General features: G+C 35.9%; 1 protein-coding gene across 1 annotated transcript in view; it reads left to right on the forward strand.

The window, feature by feature from the left end:
* COG2 (component of oligomeric golgi complex 2) overlaps positions 1-18,564 on the forward strand; it is a 30,626-nt gene extending 12,062 nt beyond the window's left edge. The window contains exons 4-18 of the mRNA XM_070950995.1: positions 806-886; positions 1,861-1,961; positions 2,866-2,974; positions 3,680-3,859; positions 4,392-4,516; positions 6,966-7,092; positions 7,516-7,655; positions 9,271-9,332; positions 10,213-10,364; positions 12,622-12,810; positions 13,326-13,398; positions 14,016-14,158; positions 15,175-15,314; positions 17,632-17,812; positions 18,117-18,564. Coding sequence (XP_070807096.1) covers positions 806-886; positions 1,861-1,961; positions 2,866-2,974; positions 3,680-3,859; positions 4,392-4,516; positions 6,966-7,092; positions 7,516-7,655; positions 9,271-9,332; positions 10,213-10,364; positions 12,622-12,810; positions 13,326-13,398; positions 14,016-14,158; positions 15,175-15,314; positions 17,632-17,812; positions 18,117-18,218 — 1,905 coding nt within the window. The 3' untranslated portion in view covers positions 18,219-18,564. The remainder of the gene's footprint in view (positions 1-805; positions 887-1,860; positions 1,962-2,865; positions 2,975-3,679; positions 3,860-4,391; positions 4,517-6,965; positions 7,093-7,515; positions 7,656-9,270; positions 9,333-10,212; positions 10,365-12,621; positions 12,811-13,325; positions 13,399-14,015; positions 14,159-15,174; positions 15,315-17,631; positions 17,813-18,116) is intronic.
* Positions 18,565-18,729: the final 165 nt, after the last annotated feature.

The following is an 18,729-nucleotide window of genomic DNA, read 5'->3' on the forward strand; positions in this document are numbered from 1 at the left end:
CTGTGAATCTGGCAATATTTCCATCTAGCCCACTTTCTTCCAGTTTGTTAAGAAAAAACCATGGTGTAAATTAAGTGTTTATTACATATGTAAGGCCACCCAACTCTACACAAAACAATCGCAATGGGATTCAAAATGCTATCAAATGATGTTTCATTTTTAATTTTCTTTGAAGTGAATCTGGGTAGGTAGGTCTATTAAGGGAGCCAGTGTGAATAATAATTGTGCTCAGTGTTCCATTGCAGATATAGTATTTATGATCTGACCATTAAAAAGACTAGGTTTTAGAAAGCGAAATACTCTATTTCCTTTTGGTTTATTTTATTCTTAGATGTATAAGTTAAGACTTTTGTGTTTTGAGAATTCAACAATGTGGATAAGAATGCTAACACAGTCAATTAAAAATAAGTCTAAGAAAGTAAGCCTTGCTTAATAATTTTTAGCTTTAGTTTGTTTGAAACTAAAAGTAGGAGCTATTATTAAGACCCAGGAAGTCATGCAGGAATAATTGGATGACCTCAAAAATTGAAATGATTGAAATGAAATGAAATTGTTGGAATGAATATGAACCAGTCATGCACAAAGATAACTGATGTAATTTGTTGACACTGGAACAATTCTTATTCTACAAAATGCCATGAGATTGTATAGTTGAAGGACTGCTTGGACACTTTTTTGGCTGAAATTTCTTGGCTTTTACTTAAGATGCTGTCAATTTGCAAAATGTATTGTGTTAATAGCTGCATGTTTTGTTGTTTGATTAAACAAACATTACGAAGCTTACACTTTTGTTGATGTTCCATAGAGCCTTAAGTCTTGTGTTAGCGAAGAAATACGTGCAATTGATGACCGTTTGTCTAAACAAGAAGATATCAGGAAAAAAAAGGTACTTGATTGCATTTGTACATCAAAGAGCAACATAAATAGGTGAAAATAAATATATCTGTCTTTTGAAATCTAATCACTAAACCATATTGGTTTTTTGAAAGTCCAGTGAAACTTGGCTGTTTCAGGATTTGAATAGAAAATTGCTATAAATGGAAATCTCTCCTGTGATGCACATGTGTTTTGTGTTTGATTATTTCTCTAGCACAAAGTTTTTTGTAGATTGATTTATTTATTTATTTACTAACTAACTAACTAACTATTTTTGATCTTATTGTAGGTTGGTAGGTGGCTGCTCAGAGTCTTTTCTGCTCATGCTAGTTATTTGTGCTAACCTTTAAGACAGCAAAATGAAAAGTTAGCTAATTCTAGTTCCAGGTTTACCTTATTAGAAAACCCAAAGATTGTTATTTCTGATATAGTTTATATTTCCCATTTGTAATGTATAGTATGCATTCAAACATGTTCTTTAGGGAACTTATATTTTCATTTGTATATGCATCACATTATGTTATTTCCTTTTGGGGTAGGCAAAGTGGAAACATAGAATAAGAAATATGGTAATTAGCCTAGGAAAGTAAAGATACGAAATAAGAACTACATCTGTTTCTCCCCAATTCCATTCTCTATACCTGTCTGTCCTTTGCTTCCAACATAGCCATACACTGCTTCATGCATTCTCTTTTATTCTTTAAGGTCTTGCTTCTCTCTTTAAAAATTTCATCAATTCCCTCCAGTTACAAATTTCTCAGTTTTCTCCTTCCTCTTGATTCATTCACTCCACTCTTATACATTACTTTGAAATTTAATCCTTTTTCATTCTCTCAGTTCACTTCGACATACTTTTTGCTCCATTCAGAAATGTTATGTAGGCAATAGTCAGAGAAACTTGATATAGCAGAGCCAGACTATTTTAGGTTTAAAGGCAGATCAGAATCAACCTTAAAAACAGTTATTTGCTTTTTTAAAAATTAGATGTGTGTCTTGAGACTTATTCAAGTTATTAAATCAGTTGAGAAGATAGAGAAAATTCTACACTCCCAAAATTCAAAAGAAACATCATTAGAAGTAAGCAGGTATGACAATTAAATTTTATTTTCATTCACCAGTTTGTTTTTCTTTGTATATGTTTCCCATTAAGGTGTAATTGGTCTAATTATAATTATATGATAAAATAGTAAGTTCCATTAAACATTTAGAAGAGCATATCTTTGCTTCCCAAAAGACCATTATGGGATAATATATTTATTTTCTCAGGGCTGTTCTTGAATAAACTAATTGAATATTGAGACTATAGATCTCTTAAAACTGCAGCCAAAAATGCAGCCATAGTCAGAATGTTTTCCCTGAATTGCTATTACTGCTGTATGCATATCAACCAATTTAATGATTTAATTTAATATAATTTGGGTGTTTTTATATTGGTATATATATTCGTTATAGTCTTTCTGAAATTTATATAAGTCTTCCATGTGTGATGATATTGTGTATGCCTTTTAAGACAAGGCTTTTTTCTTTACTCTGAGGGAAAACTAGTGTTTAAAAAAGAAGTTCTTCTAAAACTAATTAAGATGCATACTATCAGCCACAGGTACACTATATAATTCACATGTTCCCTGTTACTAAAAGTGGCTTAAGGAATTATTTCTCTAGGTAAATGAAAGACTGTCACTCATTTATTTCTGTAAGGGGAAATAAAGGTGTGGGCCTTGGGCCACTGTAATCGTGTGATTTAGGTCTGTTCTCTCCTCTAGTAATTTCAGCCATTAAAATTCAAAGCTATTTCTTTCCAGTTGCAGAGCCTCCATATGGGATCTATTGGTCATGCTAAATTTAGTGCTCATAATTCAGAACAGATTTCAGCAAGTCCTTCTACATATTTATATGTATTCTTAAACACAGGGAAAGAGAGAAATGGAGAAAATAAATTATGAACTGTTTTCTATTCTGAAGTTATGTCTTTCTGTGTGTCAATTCAAGTCCACTTCTGACCGGACAGATTTTAGAGAGGATCGCTACCGAATTCAACCAGTTGCAATTTCATGCAGTACAAAGCAAAGGAATGCCCCTTTTAGATAAACTGAAACCAGTAAGTATGTTGACTTGTTTAAACCTGCCCCGCCCCCCCCCCCCAAAAAATACCCTAGCAACATTGCTTTCTATTTTATTGCTTTCTATTTATCTTTTTACTAATCAGCTTTAAATAGATTTGAGTTACATGATGCCATCCAAGTGAATATGTGGTCTTTGGGGCTTATTTGAGATCAAAACAAAACTGAAAAATATAAAATATATTGGTTGTTAAAACTCCTGTGACCTAGAGAAAGTCAAGGGAATGTACAGTATTTATTCAGTTTACATTTAACTTTAAATTAATGAAAAGCAATCCATTACTCAGTTATTAAATACAATGTATTTCAATAAGTATATGCTTCAAGTACTGAAGAAATGCGTCTTAAAAAATAATTGTTTGTATTTATGGTAACGTTTAGATTTGAATATTAATTAAATGGAATCTTTGTTTCCTTTTCTGTTGCTATATTATTCTCTTGCTTGCAGTAATAGGAACAATAAAGTCTCATGATGCCTTAAAAACTAACAAATGCTTTGTCACTTAAACCTCAATGGACTGTTAGTCAGCAAACCATGACTGATAATCAGTTTGTTTAATCTGATACTAATTATATTATTCTTGAGAATAATATGTATTTAAATAAATTAACAGTATTAATGAATCTCATTCATTTTTCCAATACAGTTAACAATTATCCTCATTCTATTTTGAAAATCATAGCGTATAGTTGGCATAACAGCAACACTGCAGCAATCTCTAGAAGGACTGCTATTAGAAGGACTTCAGACTTCTAACATCGACATAATACGACATTGCCTACGTACCTATGCAACAATAGATAAAACGCGGGATGCCGAGGCATTAGTTGGCGAAGTCCTTGTGAAGCCATATATAGATGAGGTAAGTGATGCTAGAGGGGACTGATGGAAGAACAGATACTATCCATATCTGAGATTCTTGTTTTTTTCAAAAGGAGGAAAAGAGTGAATTCCTTTTTTATGCAAGTATTAAAGCAGAGACTGGATGGACAGAAATTGGAGATGGATATATGTTAAGGATACTTTAATTTGGATTTCTGCACTGAGCAGGGATTTGGACTCAGTGGCTCTCCCAACTCTACTCAATGGCCCTTCCAACTGATTTTCCAAAAGCTAGAGCAGAAAGTAGTACGATTATTACTTGATAGAATTGAGGTTACCAGTGATAAAAGAAGGCTGTTAATTTTAAAACTTTAATCCAAATTAAAGTTAATTTTGTTATGTGTATTAAAAATTACACATAAATGTTTTAGGCTGAATTAACCACTATCCTCCTCCCATGAAATTAACATAATTGAGCATGCTGTATAAATACAGGGATGGGGACAAAGTGTCTTTTTTTAAAAAAAAATCTGAACTTTAGTTTGAGGTTTGACATTGAGGCTTTTTCATAGGTGATTGTAGAACAGTATGTTCAGTCTCATCCAAATGGTCTCCAGACGATGTATTCAAAATTGCTGGAGTTTGTTCCTCTCCATTGCCGTCTCTTGCGTGAGGTAACAGGAGGAGGTATTTCAAGGTAATTCAAATTTCTTTTTTTGTTGTTAAATTTTGTTAACAGATTTCTGTTAATTTCTGGTAAACAGTCTTTAAATCATATGAACAGCGGCTCTGATGGCTATGGAGAGATCTTTAGTATTCATTATCTTCAGTAATAAATAGATATCTTGTAACCTGCTGACTGTATTTTTTTGCAATGTAGCTCATTTTAATGACTAAGAAAAAATAGTGTCAATATTCTGTTCTCACTCACTTTACCATGACTAATACTTTATATTTGTGATTAATCATGCGAAAAATCACATTAGTTATATGTCATCTTGAAAATCAAGTCTTATCCTTACTTTACTTGGCATAATGATTTTTTTTTTCAGTCCTACTTTCAAGTTTTTCACATAGGATTCATTTCTAACTTTTAAGAAGTATTCTGCAATCAGTTTTTCTCACCAATTTTTCAGAATGTTATCCCCAAAAATAATATTGCTGAGAGATGTAGGGCTTTAATTTAATATATTTTCATTGTGGTTTGGATAGTTACTATTGGACATATTTTAATTTCAACGTAGTATTTATGTATGTGAATGTGGCAGAGAATTATGGTATTCCTAGGCAGGACCATGAAAAGCTATAACTCCACTTGTTTCATGTTTTCTGGTTTGTTTATGAGGGCCAAAATCACCTCAAGAGATATAGCCAAGCTAATGTATTAAATTTATCACATATTATGAAAAATGGGTGATAGTTACATTAAAGAATATATAGGCTGGAAGATAGTTTGTTTCTTTCTACAATTTGTAAAATGATCTTTAAGTTTTCAAGGCAGGTTCTAACAGTTTTAAAATGATTTTCAAAATTGCATATACAATAACAGTAACAGCTATGATATACAATAAGTTTCTAATTCAACTATATGTTTATTACAGTCTAATAGAATACATTCTTAATTCATAGTGAAATAAAATGAATTCAAGGCTCCTAAATTCATTGGTTAACAGAATGTTTAATATTTGTTTGTTTGTTTATCCACCTTTATTATTTTTTCTAATAACAAAGGTGGTAAATATATCTAACTTATGTTCTTCCTCCCATTTTTCCTACAACAATAAGGTAAGGTAAGTTGGGCTGAGGGACAGTTACTGGCCCAAAATCACTCAGCTAGCTTCCATAGCTAAGGCGGGATTTGAACTCAGAGTCTCCTACTTTCTAGGCTGTGCCTTAACCACTAGACCAAACTGGCTCTCTAATTGTAATTATTAATTATAATTATTAATTGTGATTGTTAATGCAGCAGTCATAATTATTGATGTTTAAAATTTACCTAAATGGACTACAGAAATACATTTCAAATTATTTGGTGTGATGTTCTTCATATGATTTTATATTTTGCTAATACTTAAGTTTCTTAATACATCCAGCAGTTTAGTCTTTTATGTTCATTTAAAAATTGTTAATATTTATTGTGTGATAAGCTAGAACTACAGTGATTTTATTTTCTTTAGATTGCTTAGAGATTACTAGCAACTACATAATGTATTTAAATCTATTATTTGATTTTACACAACTTTAGAAATTGGAATTCTGGGAGGAAGAAAAAGTTTCTTGTATCATTCTCAAGGCCACTGTAAATGTAACTGTAACTGGAGAAGCCAGGCATCTGTTGAGATGTGTCCTGCATTCACACATAAAGTGCTGGAGGCTTTAATAACATGAACATTTAACATTAAAAGGGGGGCTTGTTTGAAAGGAAATTACATCCTTGTTGCATCACCTGTTGTCATCCCAATTTTCACAGTTCAATTCTAGAAACTAAGTTGGACTTGGATAAAAAGTGTTACAGATGGAGAGCATGGAGAAAGTCTCTGGATATGGACAGGATATGAGCACACACACAAAGCACAATGCCACTGGCACTGCAGTAATTCAACTGCAGTCCCACATTTCATTTTCATTGGAAGAGAATGAAAGGATAACATTAAGAACTGCCTATCTAGAAGCATTCTTTGGCTTCAATTTGCAGTGATATTGCTCATAATAGTTTTTATTTAGGTTCCAGAAATGTATTGGCATGCTTTCTTCTTTATGCATCTGGAACAAATTTCAGAAAAATAACTTAGTAATGTTCCTTTACATTTGCAATAAAACAGTGTGGACTACAATGTAACCAAGTTGCCACTGTGCTATATATTAATATATGTTATAAAATGCCTACGTATTATACTCAGGTGGTTCCTATGGCCCCTATGCTCAAATGCCACCTCTTTGCAAAGGTATATTTGTAAAAAAAATATTAAAAAATAAAATAAAAATATTCATAGTGTTAGAATCCAATGCATTTTACAATTGCTGGAAATCCACAGTGTTCAAGAAATCTGTTTCTAAAAATGTCTTGCAACGTATGCAATACTCTTTGTAAATTCTGATTTTTTATTAGAGCTATTTATAGCAGGAATATTGATTTAATCTTGCAGTGAAAGAGGGAATACGGTTCCTGGATATGATTTCTTGGTAAATTCTGTATGGCCAGAAATTGTTCGTGGTTTAGAAATTAAATTGCCGTCTATGTTTAATCCTGGAAACCCAGATTTATTTCATGAGGTAATTTTAAATTTATATATTCACCACAGTTTGCAATGATGAACCAAGGGATACAGACTGTTAGACTTAACTACTATATATTTAACATAGTTTGTTCAATTGCAACTAACTTATGTTCTTCATTTATATAGATGAATACTGTCGTAAAAAAAATGTTCGTACTTTGTAATATGAACTGGGGTATGGTGAACAAACCATAGGAGACTTGTAACATTCTGATTCAGTGCAGTTTTATGTAAATGTAATCAAAATAATTAGTATATTATTCTCTCTTCATGTAAACATCTCCATTGCTAATAGGACATTGTTTCTAGTTTCATAGTCTTCAAAATGAGATAAAAGTGATGTGTAGAAAAGTAAATGATGCCAGTTCTCCTGTAAAGAAATTTGACACACAGCTTAATGCATGCTTTTTGTCTTCAGAAATACAACATAAGTATGGATTTTATAAGGAAGTTTGAACGGCAATGTGGTTCACAAGCCAGCGTAAAAAGATTGAGGTTACATCCTTCCTACCAGAGCTTTAATGATAAGTGGAATTTGTCAGTTTATTTTCAAATAAGGTCAGTGTCTTAGTTTTATGCTTAGATGATATAAAGAATATTTTAAAATATGCAAGTGAAAAGATGCATTAAAAATTAGCTTCTCCCTTTTGTCCCCCAAATGTAAGGGGAAACTACTAAAAGTTCTGGAACATCTGTCATCTGAATTTACAAATGCCTCTTATTTTAGAACTCTTGTTTCTACCCATGTTTATGCAATTTTTATTAATCAGTTTAAATAATTAAACATTAGATGACTAGGATTTTTGTAGTCTGTGACAACTTGGTTTAGAAGTGAAAATGAAGCTATAGCATGGAAAAGAAGATTTTAAATTATTCAGTCTAAACTGCAACACTGTGTAATAAAACCTCTTGATTAATTTTATTGAAACTTTTCATTTTTGTGTGATTTTAGTTTTGCAGTCTGTGGCATTCCTCCAGAAAAATTGGTGGAAATTACAATGAGTTCAGTTAAACAGAAATAAGATTTTACATACTGCCAACACTTAAGTTATTTTCTGAAACAAGCCTGATTGAAAAAGTCTTCTTAAAAGTTTATCATTCTTTTTAAACAAAAGTGTTCAAGGTATTGGAATGAACTATTGATTTCTGCCTCCTAGAACTATTTGCAGAGCTTTGTGCCAGTGTCCATTGCAAATCAGTGGAAAAAGGAAAGTTTTTTGGTCAAAAGACCTAACTGTAGGTCATTAAAAAGAATTTCTATGCTATGTTTTTTCCCCTGCTGTGGTGTAGAGTATAAAGGAATTGTAGGCATAATTAAGAAGCAGTTGTCCTCGTTTCTTCCAAGATTCCTAATTGTAATTTAGCTCCTCTCAAATAATACTGAATTTGGTCCCAGATTACAAAATCTCAGTTGTTGGATTGAAAGTTACAATGAAAACAAGAGAGATTATAAAAATCTGTGCTAAATCTTATGAAGAGGCCTCAGAGGTCCAGAAATTTTCCCTCTTCTGCAAATCCTTTTCACTTGTTATCTGACTAGCAATTCAGATATATAAACAAGAGCTATGTTGCATGCAACCTATTTATCCACTCATCTGGATCTCTTTCTCTTATCATACAGACAGTGATGCGTCATGCATCTCCTAATCTTTTCTGATCACAGGATTCATTTAATAATAGGCATGAGTGCTTTTGGGTGATAGATTCTGTGAGGAATCTCGTCAAAAGAATCTCTTGTCCAGTTCATTTATTTAGATTAATCATGATTTTAGTTTTTTATTGGCTTTTAATTGTTTCATATTTTATTTTGAAAGAGAGATAGATAAACAAACAAATAAATAAATGCAGCATAGCATATATATTAAGTAAAAGCACCATGAATTGACCATTTCGATAATAAAGGTACTAAGATTTCTTAAGGTTAAAACATCTGGAAAAGTGAACCAGTCTTTAGCTAATACTAGGAAATCATCACAGAGAAACCAAGTTGAACTTATAAGTGGTGATTCCACAGCTGGCATGAATTAACTAGAAATATCTTCTTGTGACATTCAGATTTGAGATGCAATTGATAGGATTAGATTGATAGCTTGCATCACTAAATTGCCAGATGTTAATTTACTAACCTTACTTTCACCGGGGTTTCACAAAACATATTTTGTTGTTCTTTTAGATTTAGAGAAATTGCAGGCACTTTAGAAGCAGCTCTTTCTGATGGCTTAGAAGAGGCTCCAGGTAAAGCTTTTCTCTTTATTTAACACCCGTGGCTCATGCCTTTATATTTAGATAACATAAGAAAAATATGTATTTTCCATTGCTGGGATTTTTTAAAAATCTTCATATAAAAAGTGCTGCTCTGCTGACCAGAAATTTTGTGATAGTGATAAGCTCACATTATCACGATCCATGTAATATGTCCTTAGAACAAAACCAAACTAATTGAACAAAAGAAGAGAAATATATGTTTAAATGTTGAAATAGAGTTTCTTTTATTACTAGCATTTGACTAAAGGCAGAATTGACTAGTAGTGTTTCCCACTAAATAAAGAACTATTTATGGGTAGCACTGATGAAACAAAAGATAAATTGTGCCCCCGGTTTCTACTTTGTAGTTTACTGTCTGCATCCATCATTTTATAATATTGGATAGTGTTTTTTACAGAATAAGCTGGCTCTTAAGGAAGCCACAGTTTCCCCACTTTTCGGTCTCCTCTGCTATGTAATCTTTGTAAATCGTGCTTGCCTTTTATTTGCAAGTGCAAACTTAGTCAAAAGATGGCTACTTGCTATCATTGAGATTGGGGGGTGGGGGTTTGTTAAATAAATGAGCCTTCACCAGCCATGAGGGAAGAGTGGCAAAACCGTCTCCCCCTGCAACTGGCTGGAGAGAGGAATTTCTGAGTTGCAGAAAGGTGCACAGATTTTCCACCAAGGGGACATCCCATAATCAACTTCCGAGGAAATGCTGTAAAACTGCACTTGCAGGGTTTTCTCTGAAGAAGGCACTGTGCCAAGAGTGAAGCCTGGAGGTTAGAAAATAAAAGCAAAGTTAATAGGATGAAGTTTTAAATGTAACATTGATCATAATTGAACGAACTCTATTCTTTCTTGGCAGCTGGAAGTTCATATTGCCTTTTGGCAACGCACATGACATGGGCTAGCTTACAGAAGTGCTGGTCAGCTCAGATTTTTCTGCCATTGCTAACTGATCGATTATGGAAGCTTTCACTGCAGATTCTAGCCCGCTACTCAATCTTCATTAATGAGGTGAGAAAAATGGGTTTGCTTAATTAATTGATTTATTTTAGCTCACCTTTATCAGTTCATAAGTAAACTCAAGGCAGCAAACATCCATAATATTCTTTTGATAATAGTCATAATAGTCTTTTGATTTTGCTTGCAACAATAAACCAGTGAGGTGGATTGGACTGAGATGGAGAGAGTGACAGGTCCAGTCACCCAGCCAACTTTTCATGCTGAGAATCTTATGCAAGGAATATTAAAACAATTTTATTTATTTATTTATTTATTTATTTATTTATTTATTTATTTATTTATTTTTAAAATTTTTATACCGCCCCCTCTCCCGAAGGACTCGGGACGGTGAAGAGCCAAAATTAAAAACACACAATACAAATATTAAAATACTTTAAAACGAAATTAAATTTATCTTTGGCTTCCCCAATTTAAAACCCCTTACCCATAAAATTCCCCAATTAAAAGATTTTTAACCCAGCCCGGCTTGCTGAAATAAAAAAGTCTTCAGGGTCTGGCGGAAGGTCCGGAAGTCCGGGATCAGTTGTATCCCTGGGGGTAGCTCATTCCAGAGGGCGGGTGCCCCCACAGAGAAGGCTCTTCCCCGGGGGGTCGCCAGCCAACATTGCCTGACAGACGGCACCCTGAGGAGGCCCTCTCTGTGGGAGTGTATTGGCCGGTGGGAGGTTATCGGAGGCAGAAGGTGGTCTCGTAAATAACCGGGCCCTAAGCCATGGAGCACTTTGAAGATGAGAACCAATACCTTGAAGCGCACCCGGAAGACCACAGGAAGCCAATGCAGCTCGCGCAGGAGAGGTGTCTCCTAAGTACCCGCGCGGCCGCATTCTGCACCAGTTGGAACCTCTGAGTGCTCAAGGGGAGTCCCATGTAGAGAGCGTTGCAGTAGTCCAGGCGGGAAGTAACGAGGGCATGAGTGACCGTGCATAAGGAGTCCCAATCCAGAAAGGGGCACAACTGGCGTATCAGGCGAACCTGATAGAAAGCCCCCCTGGCCACGGCTGTCATATGCTCTTCTAAAGACAGCCGTGTGTCCAGGAGGACACCCAAGTTACGCGCCCTCTCCGTGGGGGCCAATGTCTCGCCCACAACAGTCAGCGATGGCACCAGCTGACTATATCGGGACGCCGGCAGCCATAGCCACTCAGTCTTGGAGGGGTTGAGTCAGAGCCTGTTCCTCCCCATCCAGACCCGCACAGCCTCCAGGCACCGGGACATCACTTCAAGGGCATCGTTGGGGTGGTCTGGGGTGGAGGTGTACAGCTGGGTATCATCAGCGTACAGATGGCACTGCACCCCAAAACCACGGATGATCTCGCCCAGCGGCTTCACATAAATGTTGAACAGGAGAGGCGAGAGGACCGACCCTTGTGGCACTCCACAAACCAGGTGCCTTGAGGTCGACCTCTGCCCTCCAGCCAACATGGACTGCGACCGGTCAGAGAGATAGGAGGAGAACCACCCTAAGACAGTGCCTCCCACTCCCAATCCCTCCAACCGGCGCAGCATGATACCATGGTCGATGGTATCAAAAGCCGCTGAGAAGTCTAATAGGACCAGAACAGAGGAACAACCTCTGTCCCGAGCCCTCCAGAGATCATCTACCAACGCGACCAATGCCATTTCCGTGCTGTACCCGGGCCTGAAGCCGGACTGGAACGGATCTAGATAGACGGTTTCATCCAGGTACTGCGGGAGCTGTCGCGCAACCACACTCTCAACAACCTTCGCCAAGAAGCGAAGGTTGGAAACTGGACAATAGTTTGCCAAAACAGCTGGGTCCAGAGAGGGCTTCTTGAGGAGGGGCCTCACCACCGCCTCTTTCAAGGCAGGAGGCAAGAAACCCTCACTCAAGGAAGCATTTATAATCCTCTGGAGCCAGCCTCATGTAACCTCCCGGGTAGCCAGCACCAACCAGGAGGGACACGGGTCCAATAAACATGTGGTTGCGTTCAACCTCCCCAGCATCCTGTCAACGTCCTTGGGGGTCACAGGGTCAAACTCATCCCAGGTAACAGTCTCAAGACACACCTCGGACAACCCGCCTGTACTCACCCAGTCAGAGTCCAAGCCTTCCCGAATTTGAATGACTTTATCATGCAGATAATGCACGACCTTGCAAGTTAATTAAACTGATACAAGATTAGCACCTACCTTTAACAAATAACACCAAGTTTTGACAAACTAAGATGAATGTTCATGGGATTCTCTCTAATATTACTCTTTGTCACTCTTTTTGTAAACGGAATAGCTTCTGCTCAGGCCTGTGTCTAATGAAACTGTGAAAGACCACAAAAAAACATTGGCAAGCAAGGAATCCCCACTGAACTCTGTTGAAGATCAAGGAAATGAGTCTTATCCAGATGCTCAGCCCTTACCTTCTCTATCTACCACTCAGCTTGTGTTTGTTGCTGCAGATTTGGATCGACTTCAGGAATGGGTTTGTAGATATTACTGATTTACATGACTCTGACACAGACAACCTACAAATATGATGTGTCCTGAAGAAAATTATTCTTTACCATTTGTGGCAGCTGCTTTGGTTATCAACTTTTATCTTGGTTTCTTATCGTTGAGGTAAACGATTGTAGTACAAGTGATGTGTTCACTCCTTTAGTCCTATCAGTTCAAAAAAATTAAACTGGTAACATGCAGCTTTGAAACAAAAGCTTTCTAGGGATTCAAATCAAATTGTTTAAAGTAAATACATTTTTATTCTTTTTCCATACTTGGTTAAACAGCTCATTATTATTATGTCAGTACACCTGTTTAAGAGGGCATGGGTTGTGCACAGATACAGAATCCTTTATTGTAAGATGTCACTGGTGCCTTCTTTATTTGATGTATGTATTTCAGCAAAGAGAATTGCAGAAACATTACAAGAACTTTTCTGCATCGGTATGTCAGATATGTGAAGGTTATGTACTCATAACACCTTGCATGTTTTTCATTCAGCTTCCTGAACTTTTGGAAATGATCAAACCAAAACTTGACATGATTGGCTTCAAGAATATAGCTTGTATCTCAGGTAAAAGATTTGTGTATCTCTTTCTTTCAATGTATTCAACTTTTGATAAATATATTTTATCAGGCAATGTGTTTACAAAGACAGAAAACATTAAATTGAATGAGGAAAATTGAAATTGAAGTAATTTCTCAATGTTTGAGGGAATGGATTTGAAGATGATTCCCTACAGCCTTGCTTCTTTTCCCTCCCTGTATCTTTGGGATAAAAACATTACTGGTTCTTAAGCATATTTCTCTGCTAGTGTTTGCAGATCTTTCAATTACATTTGTAAACGACTTGATTCTAAAATGAAACAAAAGGGGGAATGTATGGAGGTGACTGAAGGAGGGTTGGGGAATTCTGACTCACTTGGACACTTGCCAAGTTAAGAGAGCAGGCAGTGTTTTAAAACCTGGTCTTTTATATCTCTATGAAACATAATACCAGTTTGTATCATAATATATAATGCTAAGTAGTACAGTTGTATCATAATGTATAATGCTAAGTAGTACAATCCAGCTCTTTTTGTATTTGTTTTTAACTGTACTTCAGAGGAGTTGTAAAATAGCCATATACCTTAAGATTGATTTGGGGTATTTAGATTTTACCATGTATAAATATATATATTTCTTCAATAGGAGCACTAGAAGACTCAAAGAATTCTTTACTAGGTTCCTATCCAACCTTAAATAGTAAAATTATTCAGGACTTAAATGATTCCTGCTTTAGCTGCTTGAAAAGTGCCCTGGAAATCCCAAGACTCTATAGAAGAACTAACAAGGTATTTTTTTTCCCATTTGAAAATACATGTGTGTATATGTACGGACAATATAAATGGCCATTATAATAACTATTATAATGGGGTCCTCTAAGCTGTGTGTGTCTGTGTGTGTAGAGGAATATAAATGTTAATATAAAATAACCTTTAAGTCTGCAAAGATGCCTGTACTCTACGAAATTGACAAGAGTCAGTCTCTCAAAGGCTATTGAAAGAGAAGCTGTATGTAGTATCATATTCATATGTCCCCATTATCCACTTCCATGTTTTTCTATTTCTATTATTTTCTATTCTTCTAACTCCATGTTGACCTAGAAAAGAGAGGGTGATGTACAAACTAAAATACCCTTCTGGTTCCTCTTGACTCTTATCGCACTCCAATTTTCTAAAGCAGAATCTGGCAGGGCTTCAATGCTGTCGCTTCCGTCAATATGCATCTCTTTTCCAGATAAGTGGTTATTAGCTGACAAGGAACTGTCTCAGAAGTAAATAAAGAGACCCAACATCAGAGGTCTCCTATTTCCCACTACAGCCACCTATAGAGGAAGAAAGCTAGCACTGCCATTAATGTGCTAGAATGGCTCAAACTGTGTCATACAGTACTTGGCTTAATTCCAATTTGCTGCTACTGAAACTGTTAAGGTTTTTGATAGTACAACTGATTGTTCAGGGTTAAATACTTTGACTAGGTATTTCATTTCTTTGTCGGCTATTTCTGTTTGGGTCTACATGTGTTAATTCGGACACAAATTGGGATAATTGTGATTGGAAAAATATGTTTGCTTGAAAGACCATGTAGGTGTGGCATGCTTTGCCATTTTTCTCTAGAAACCAGAATTGCCTTAAATATTATCACAGATTATTCATTGGAATGTTTGCCTGTTGCTCCTGAATAATTTTAAGACTGCTGCGCATGAGCAATTCGTCTTTCTAAATGGTCATGTTAAGGTTTGCTGTAGATGCTTAATAAGGTTTTCTTTTGGTTTTTTTTATGTCACATCTCATACATCAATAATCAGGAAGTGCCAACCAAGGCATTGCCCTATGTTGACAGTGCCCTTAAACCTTTCCATCAACTGAAGAATGATTACAAAGATACATTAAAGCCAGCTGTGATTGAGCAATGGCTGGAAGGAGCCCTCAATACAAGCACCCAGAAGTAAGTGACATTTTAAGTAGAACATTGCCAGACTAACTCTATAGGAAGTTGTTGAAAATTCAGATATTATTTGCATCCACAGCTCAGTACTGTGAATCAAAAAGTGTTCCTGATAACCTCCATTAAAATGACATAAGCCTCCTTGGAATCTCCATTCACATCTCTAAAATCCAAATCTTTACATATAAATAAATAAAACATACATGTGCTGCCATTTCCATGAGTAGGCCTTTGATAGCACATTTTGTGTGTGTATGTATGTGTAGAAACCAAAAAATGGACAGTTACATTGTGAAGGTTTTCTACCAGCAGAAGATAAATGTAATCGTGGACAGTCTAAGGCCGTGATGGAGAACCTATGGCACGTGTGCCAGAGGTAGCACACATCGCCAGTTGCTCTTCTGATTTCCGGCACATGCATGTGCGCTCGCCAGCTGATCTTTGCGCACACTGGAGCATCAGAAACCCGAAGATCAGTTGGCCGGTGTGCTGGTCTTTGGTTTTCCAGTGCCCCGGCACACGTGCGCAAATGCTTGCACATTTGCGCACGTGTTCCAGTTTGGGCACTTGGTGCCGAAAAGGTTCGCCATCACTAAGAAAATTGGCATCATTTGATTCACTTTGGTGGATGTGAATTGATGTGAATATTTCTAAGAAAAGTGTGGTGACACTCTCTTAGTAGTGATGGGAAAAAAGAAAGAGGCTTGTTCCTGAATGATAACTCCTAACTTTACCCGTCATTGGTCATAATGACTGGGGCTGTTGGAACTGGAGTCCTTGATGTGAGTTTTGTTGTTTGCAAATGTTTCATTACCTAACTAGGTGAACATCATGAGTCCTGGTGAGTGTGAAGTTCCCTGTTTATATACAGTAACTTGCCCTGCCAGGGTGGGGATCTTTGTAATTCTTTGAACCACATTTACAAACCATTTAAAAGATAAGGAACTACCAAAGAGAAACCAAAACCCCACCAATACTAGCAAGTCAGGTTATTGTATATAAACAGCAAGCTAGTGTTTACAAACAGAGCAGTCCTCCCTCTTCCCCCACCAGTACTGGTGATGTTACCTAGTCAGTGAATGAAATGTCTGCAAGCAAACAACCAAGCTCAGAGAGTACCAAGGACCACACAGCTGAGAGACGTGTATTCTTTTCTATTGGCTGTTGGAAGTTCGAAGGTGTGCACAAACCCTTCAGTTTGAGAGATGGGAAATTTTGATGTGAGATTTTGAAATCTCAGTAATACAGAACATATTGTGTTATCTTTAAATGAAATGCAGCAAAATACGTTTTTTAAAAAGTCTAGGTTTACACTGCGGTGGGCCTATAGAAGACTTGTTTGTGAAATAGCAATAGCACTTAGACTTATATATTGCTTCACAGTGCTTTAGAGCCCTCTCTAAGCGGTTTACAGAATCAGCATATTGACCCCAACAATCTGGGTCCTCATTTTACCGACCTCGGAAGGATGGAAGGCTGAGTCAACCTTGAGCCACTCAGAATCACACTGCCTAACTGCAGGCAGCTGGTAGTCAGCAGAGGAAGCCTGCAGCAGTACTGTGTTCTAAACACTGTGCTACCATGGCTCTTAATAAGGTGACATATAAGGTGATATATAAGAACTATGGTCAGTCAGCAGAGGCAGTAATTGCTCTGGCAGACCAATGGACTGCCCTGATGTAAGGACCTTCTTTATGTCCCTTTTTGTAGTTATTTCATACATTTCAGTTTGTTTCTGAGACTTAAGCCTGTGTGTCTTTTGAAATTCTGTACCATTGAAATACAATAGGAGTATTTTGTTGCAATTATCTATACTATGTACAAAGGAACCAGAATGTTGTGGCGATATTCTAGGGTTTAAGAATCATCCTATGGTATAGATAAAAGCTAAAGTATAATTCAAACAGGGCATGTTCCAGGCTAAAATCAGTAATTTTCAGTTACTGTTGAATTAAATGGGAGAGAAAGAGTGTAACTTCATTTCTCTATATTTACTTACAGTGCATTTCAGGGCTTTTCTTCCTTTTCAATAAATTTACAGACATTTCTAAAATTCTGTTTTCACTTTGTCATTATGGAATACTGAGTGTAGATTAATGAGAAAAAAAATGAATGTCAATAACTGTAGAATCAGACTGCAAGCATCATATAAGTGAAGGGGGTCTGAATACTTTCTGAATGCACTGCATATTCTGCTCCATCCTATAGGCACAGTATAGCTACTATATAGTTAGACACTCTTTTAGAATCTCCCCCTCTAAATGAAGTTCTGTCCGCAAGTGCTTATAATCTAATCCATTAATTCCTTTTCATGTAGGTACTTGGATACTGTATCTGATATTCTAAATTCTGTAAAGAAAATGGAAGAGAGCTTGAAAAGACTAAAACAAGCCAGAAAAACTGTAACTGCAAATAATCCTTCCCCTTCTGGAGGCATGAGTGATGATAACAAAATCCGCCTACAGTTAGCTCTAGATGTGGAACATTTTGGAATGCAGGTAACCTAGATGTCAAAAACAGTTAAGGTTTTTTTTTTTTTTGCATAAATATAGCTGTTAATGAGTTTGGCCATACAAACATCAGTTCAAAATTTTTTGGACAGTCATTCTCTCTTGTTTTTGGTATTTTTTGGCCGGTCATTTGCTGTTGCTCCAGTTTATTTCACAACATGATTTGGGGTGTGTAGGGGTGTGTTGTTGGAGAGTGTATGTGTAACTTCTTGAAATTCAATTCTCATATTATAGATTTTCTATTACATTTGAAATATGTAATATTTCAACAAAATGTGATATTTTGTTTTAGGTGGAAAAAATGGGGATTCAGCTGAGCAACATTAGAAGTTTTTCCACTCTTTCGGAGCTTGTTCAAGCTGCTAAAGATCAGATAGCCACCGAACAAACATAACATAATCTCCAGGTTTTTCATGAAGAGACCTAACTTCCAAAAAAGAAAAAAAGTTTATTTTTTATTTTTACTTTCCTTTGCCAAATACTGTTTAGCAAAACAAAAAGTGCTTCCTAATGCAGCTTCAGCAGCAGATTTAAATGTGTCTCAAAATAGAAAAACTCATTTCGCGAAAATAAAGAAACATACAGGGAAGAACGTTTATTTTGGTTTTCCATTATATGGAAGGCAATTTATATATTTCTACATATTCTGAAATAGGATTATGGAAATATTTTTATTTTTATTGTAAATTATTATCATGCAGAAAAAATGAATTTAAGATGATTAAAATGAACAAAAAGGATTTTGTCTTTTTGTAAATTTTGTTAGAATAAACAGTAGTGTTAAGTATGTTCCTATGACTTGTGTGTTTTTATGTTTTGTTTTGTGATAAAAATAGTAAAAATGTAGCAATGTTGTGACGACTAAGGTTAGTTTGAATCATATTACTTTGAGTTTATAAAGAACT

Source organism: Pituophis catenifer, unplaced genomic scaffold (genome assembly GCF_029215685.1).
Source record: "Pituophis catenifer annectens isolate HBS135680 unplaced genomic scaffold, rPitCat1.0.hap2 SCAF_1, whole genome shotgun sequence".
Lineage (NCBI taxonomy): Eukaryota > Metazoa > Chordata > Lepidosauria > Squamata > Colubridae > Pituophis > Pituophis catenifer.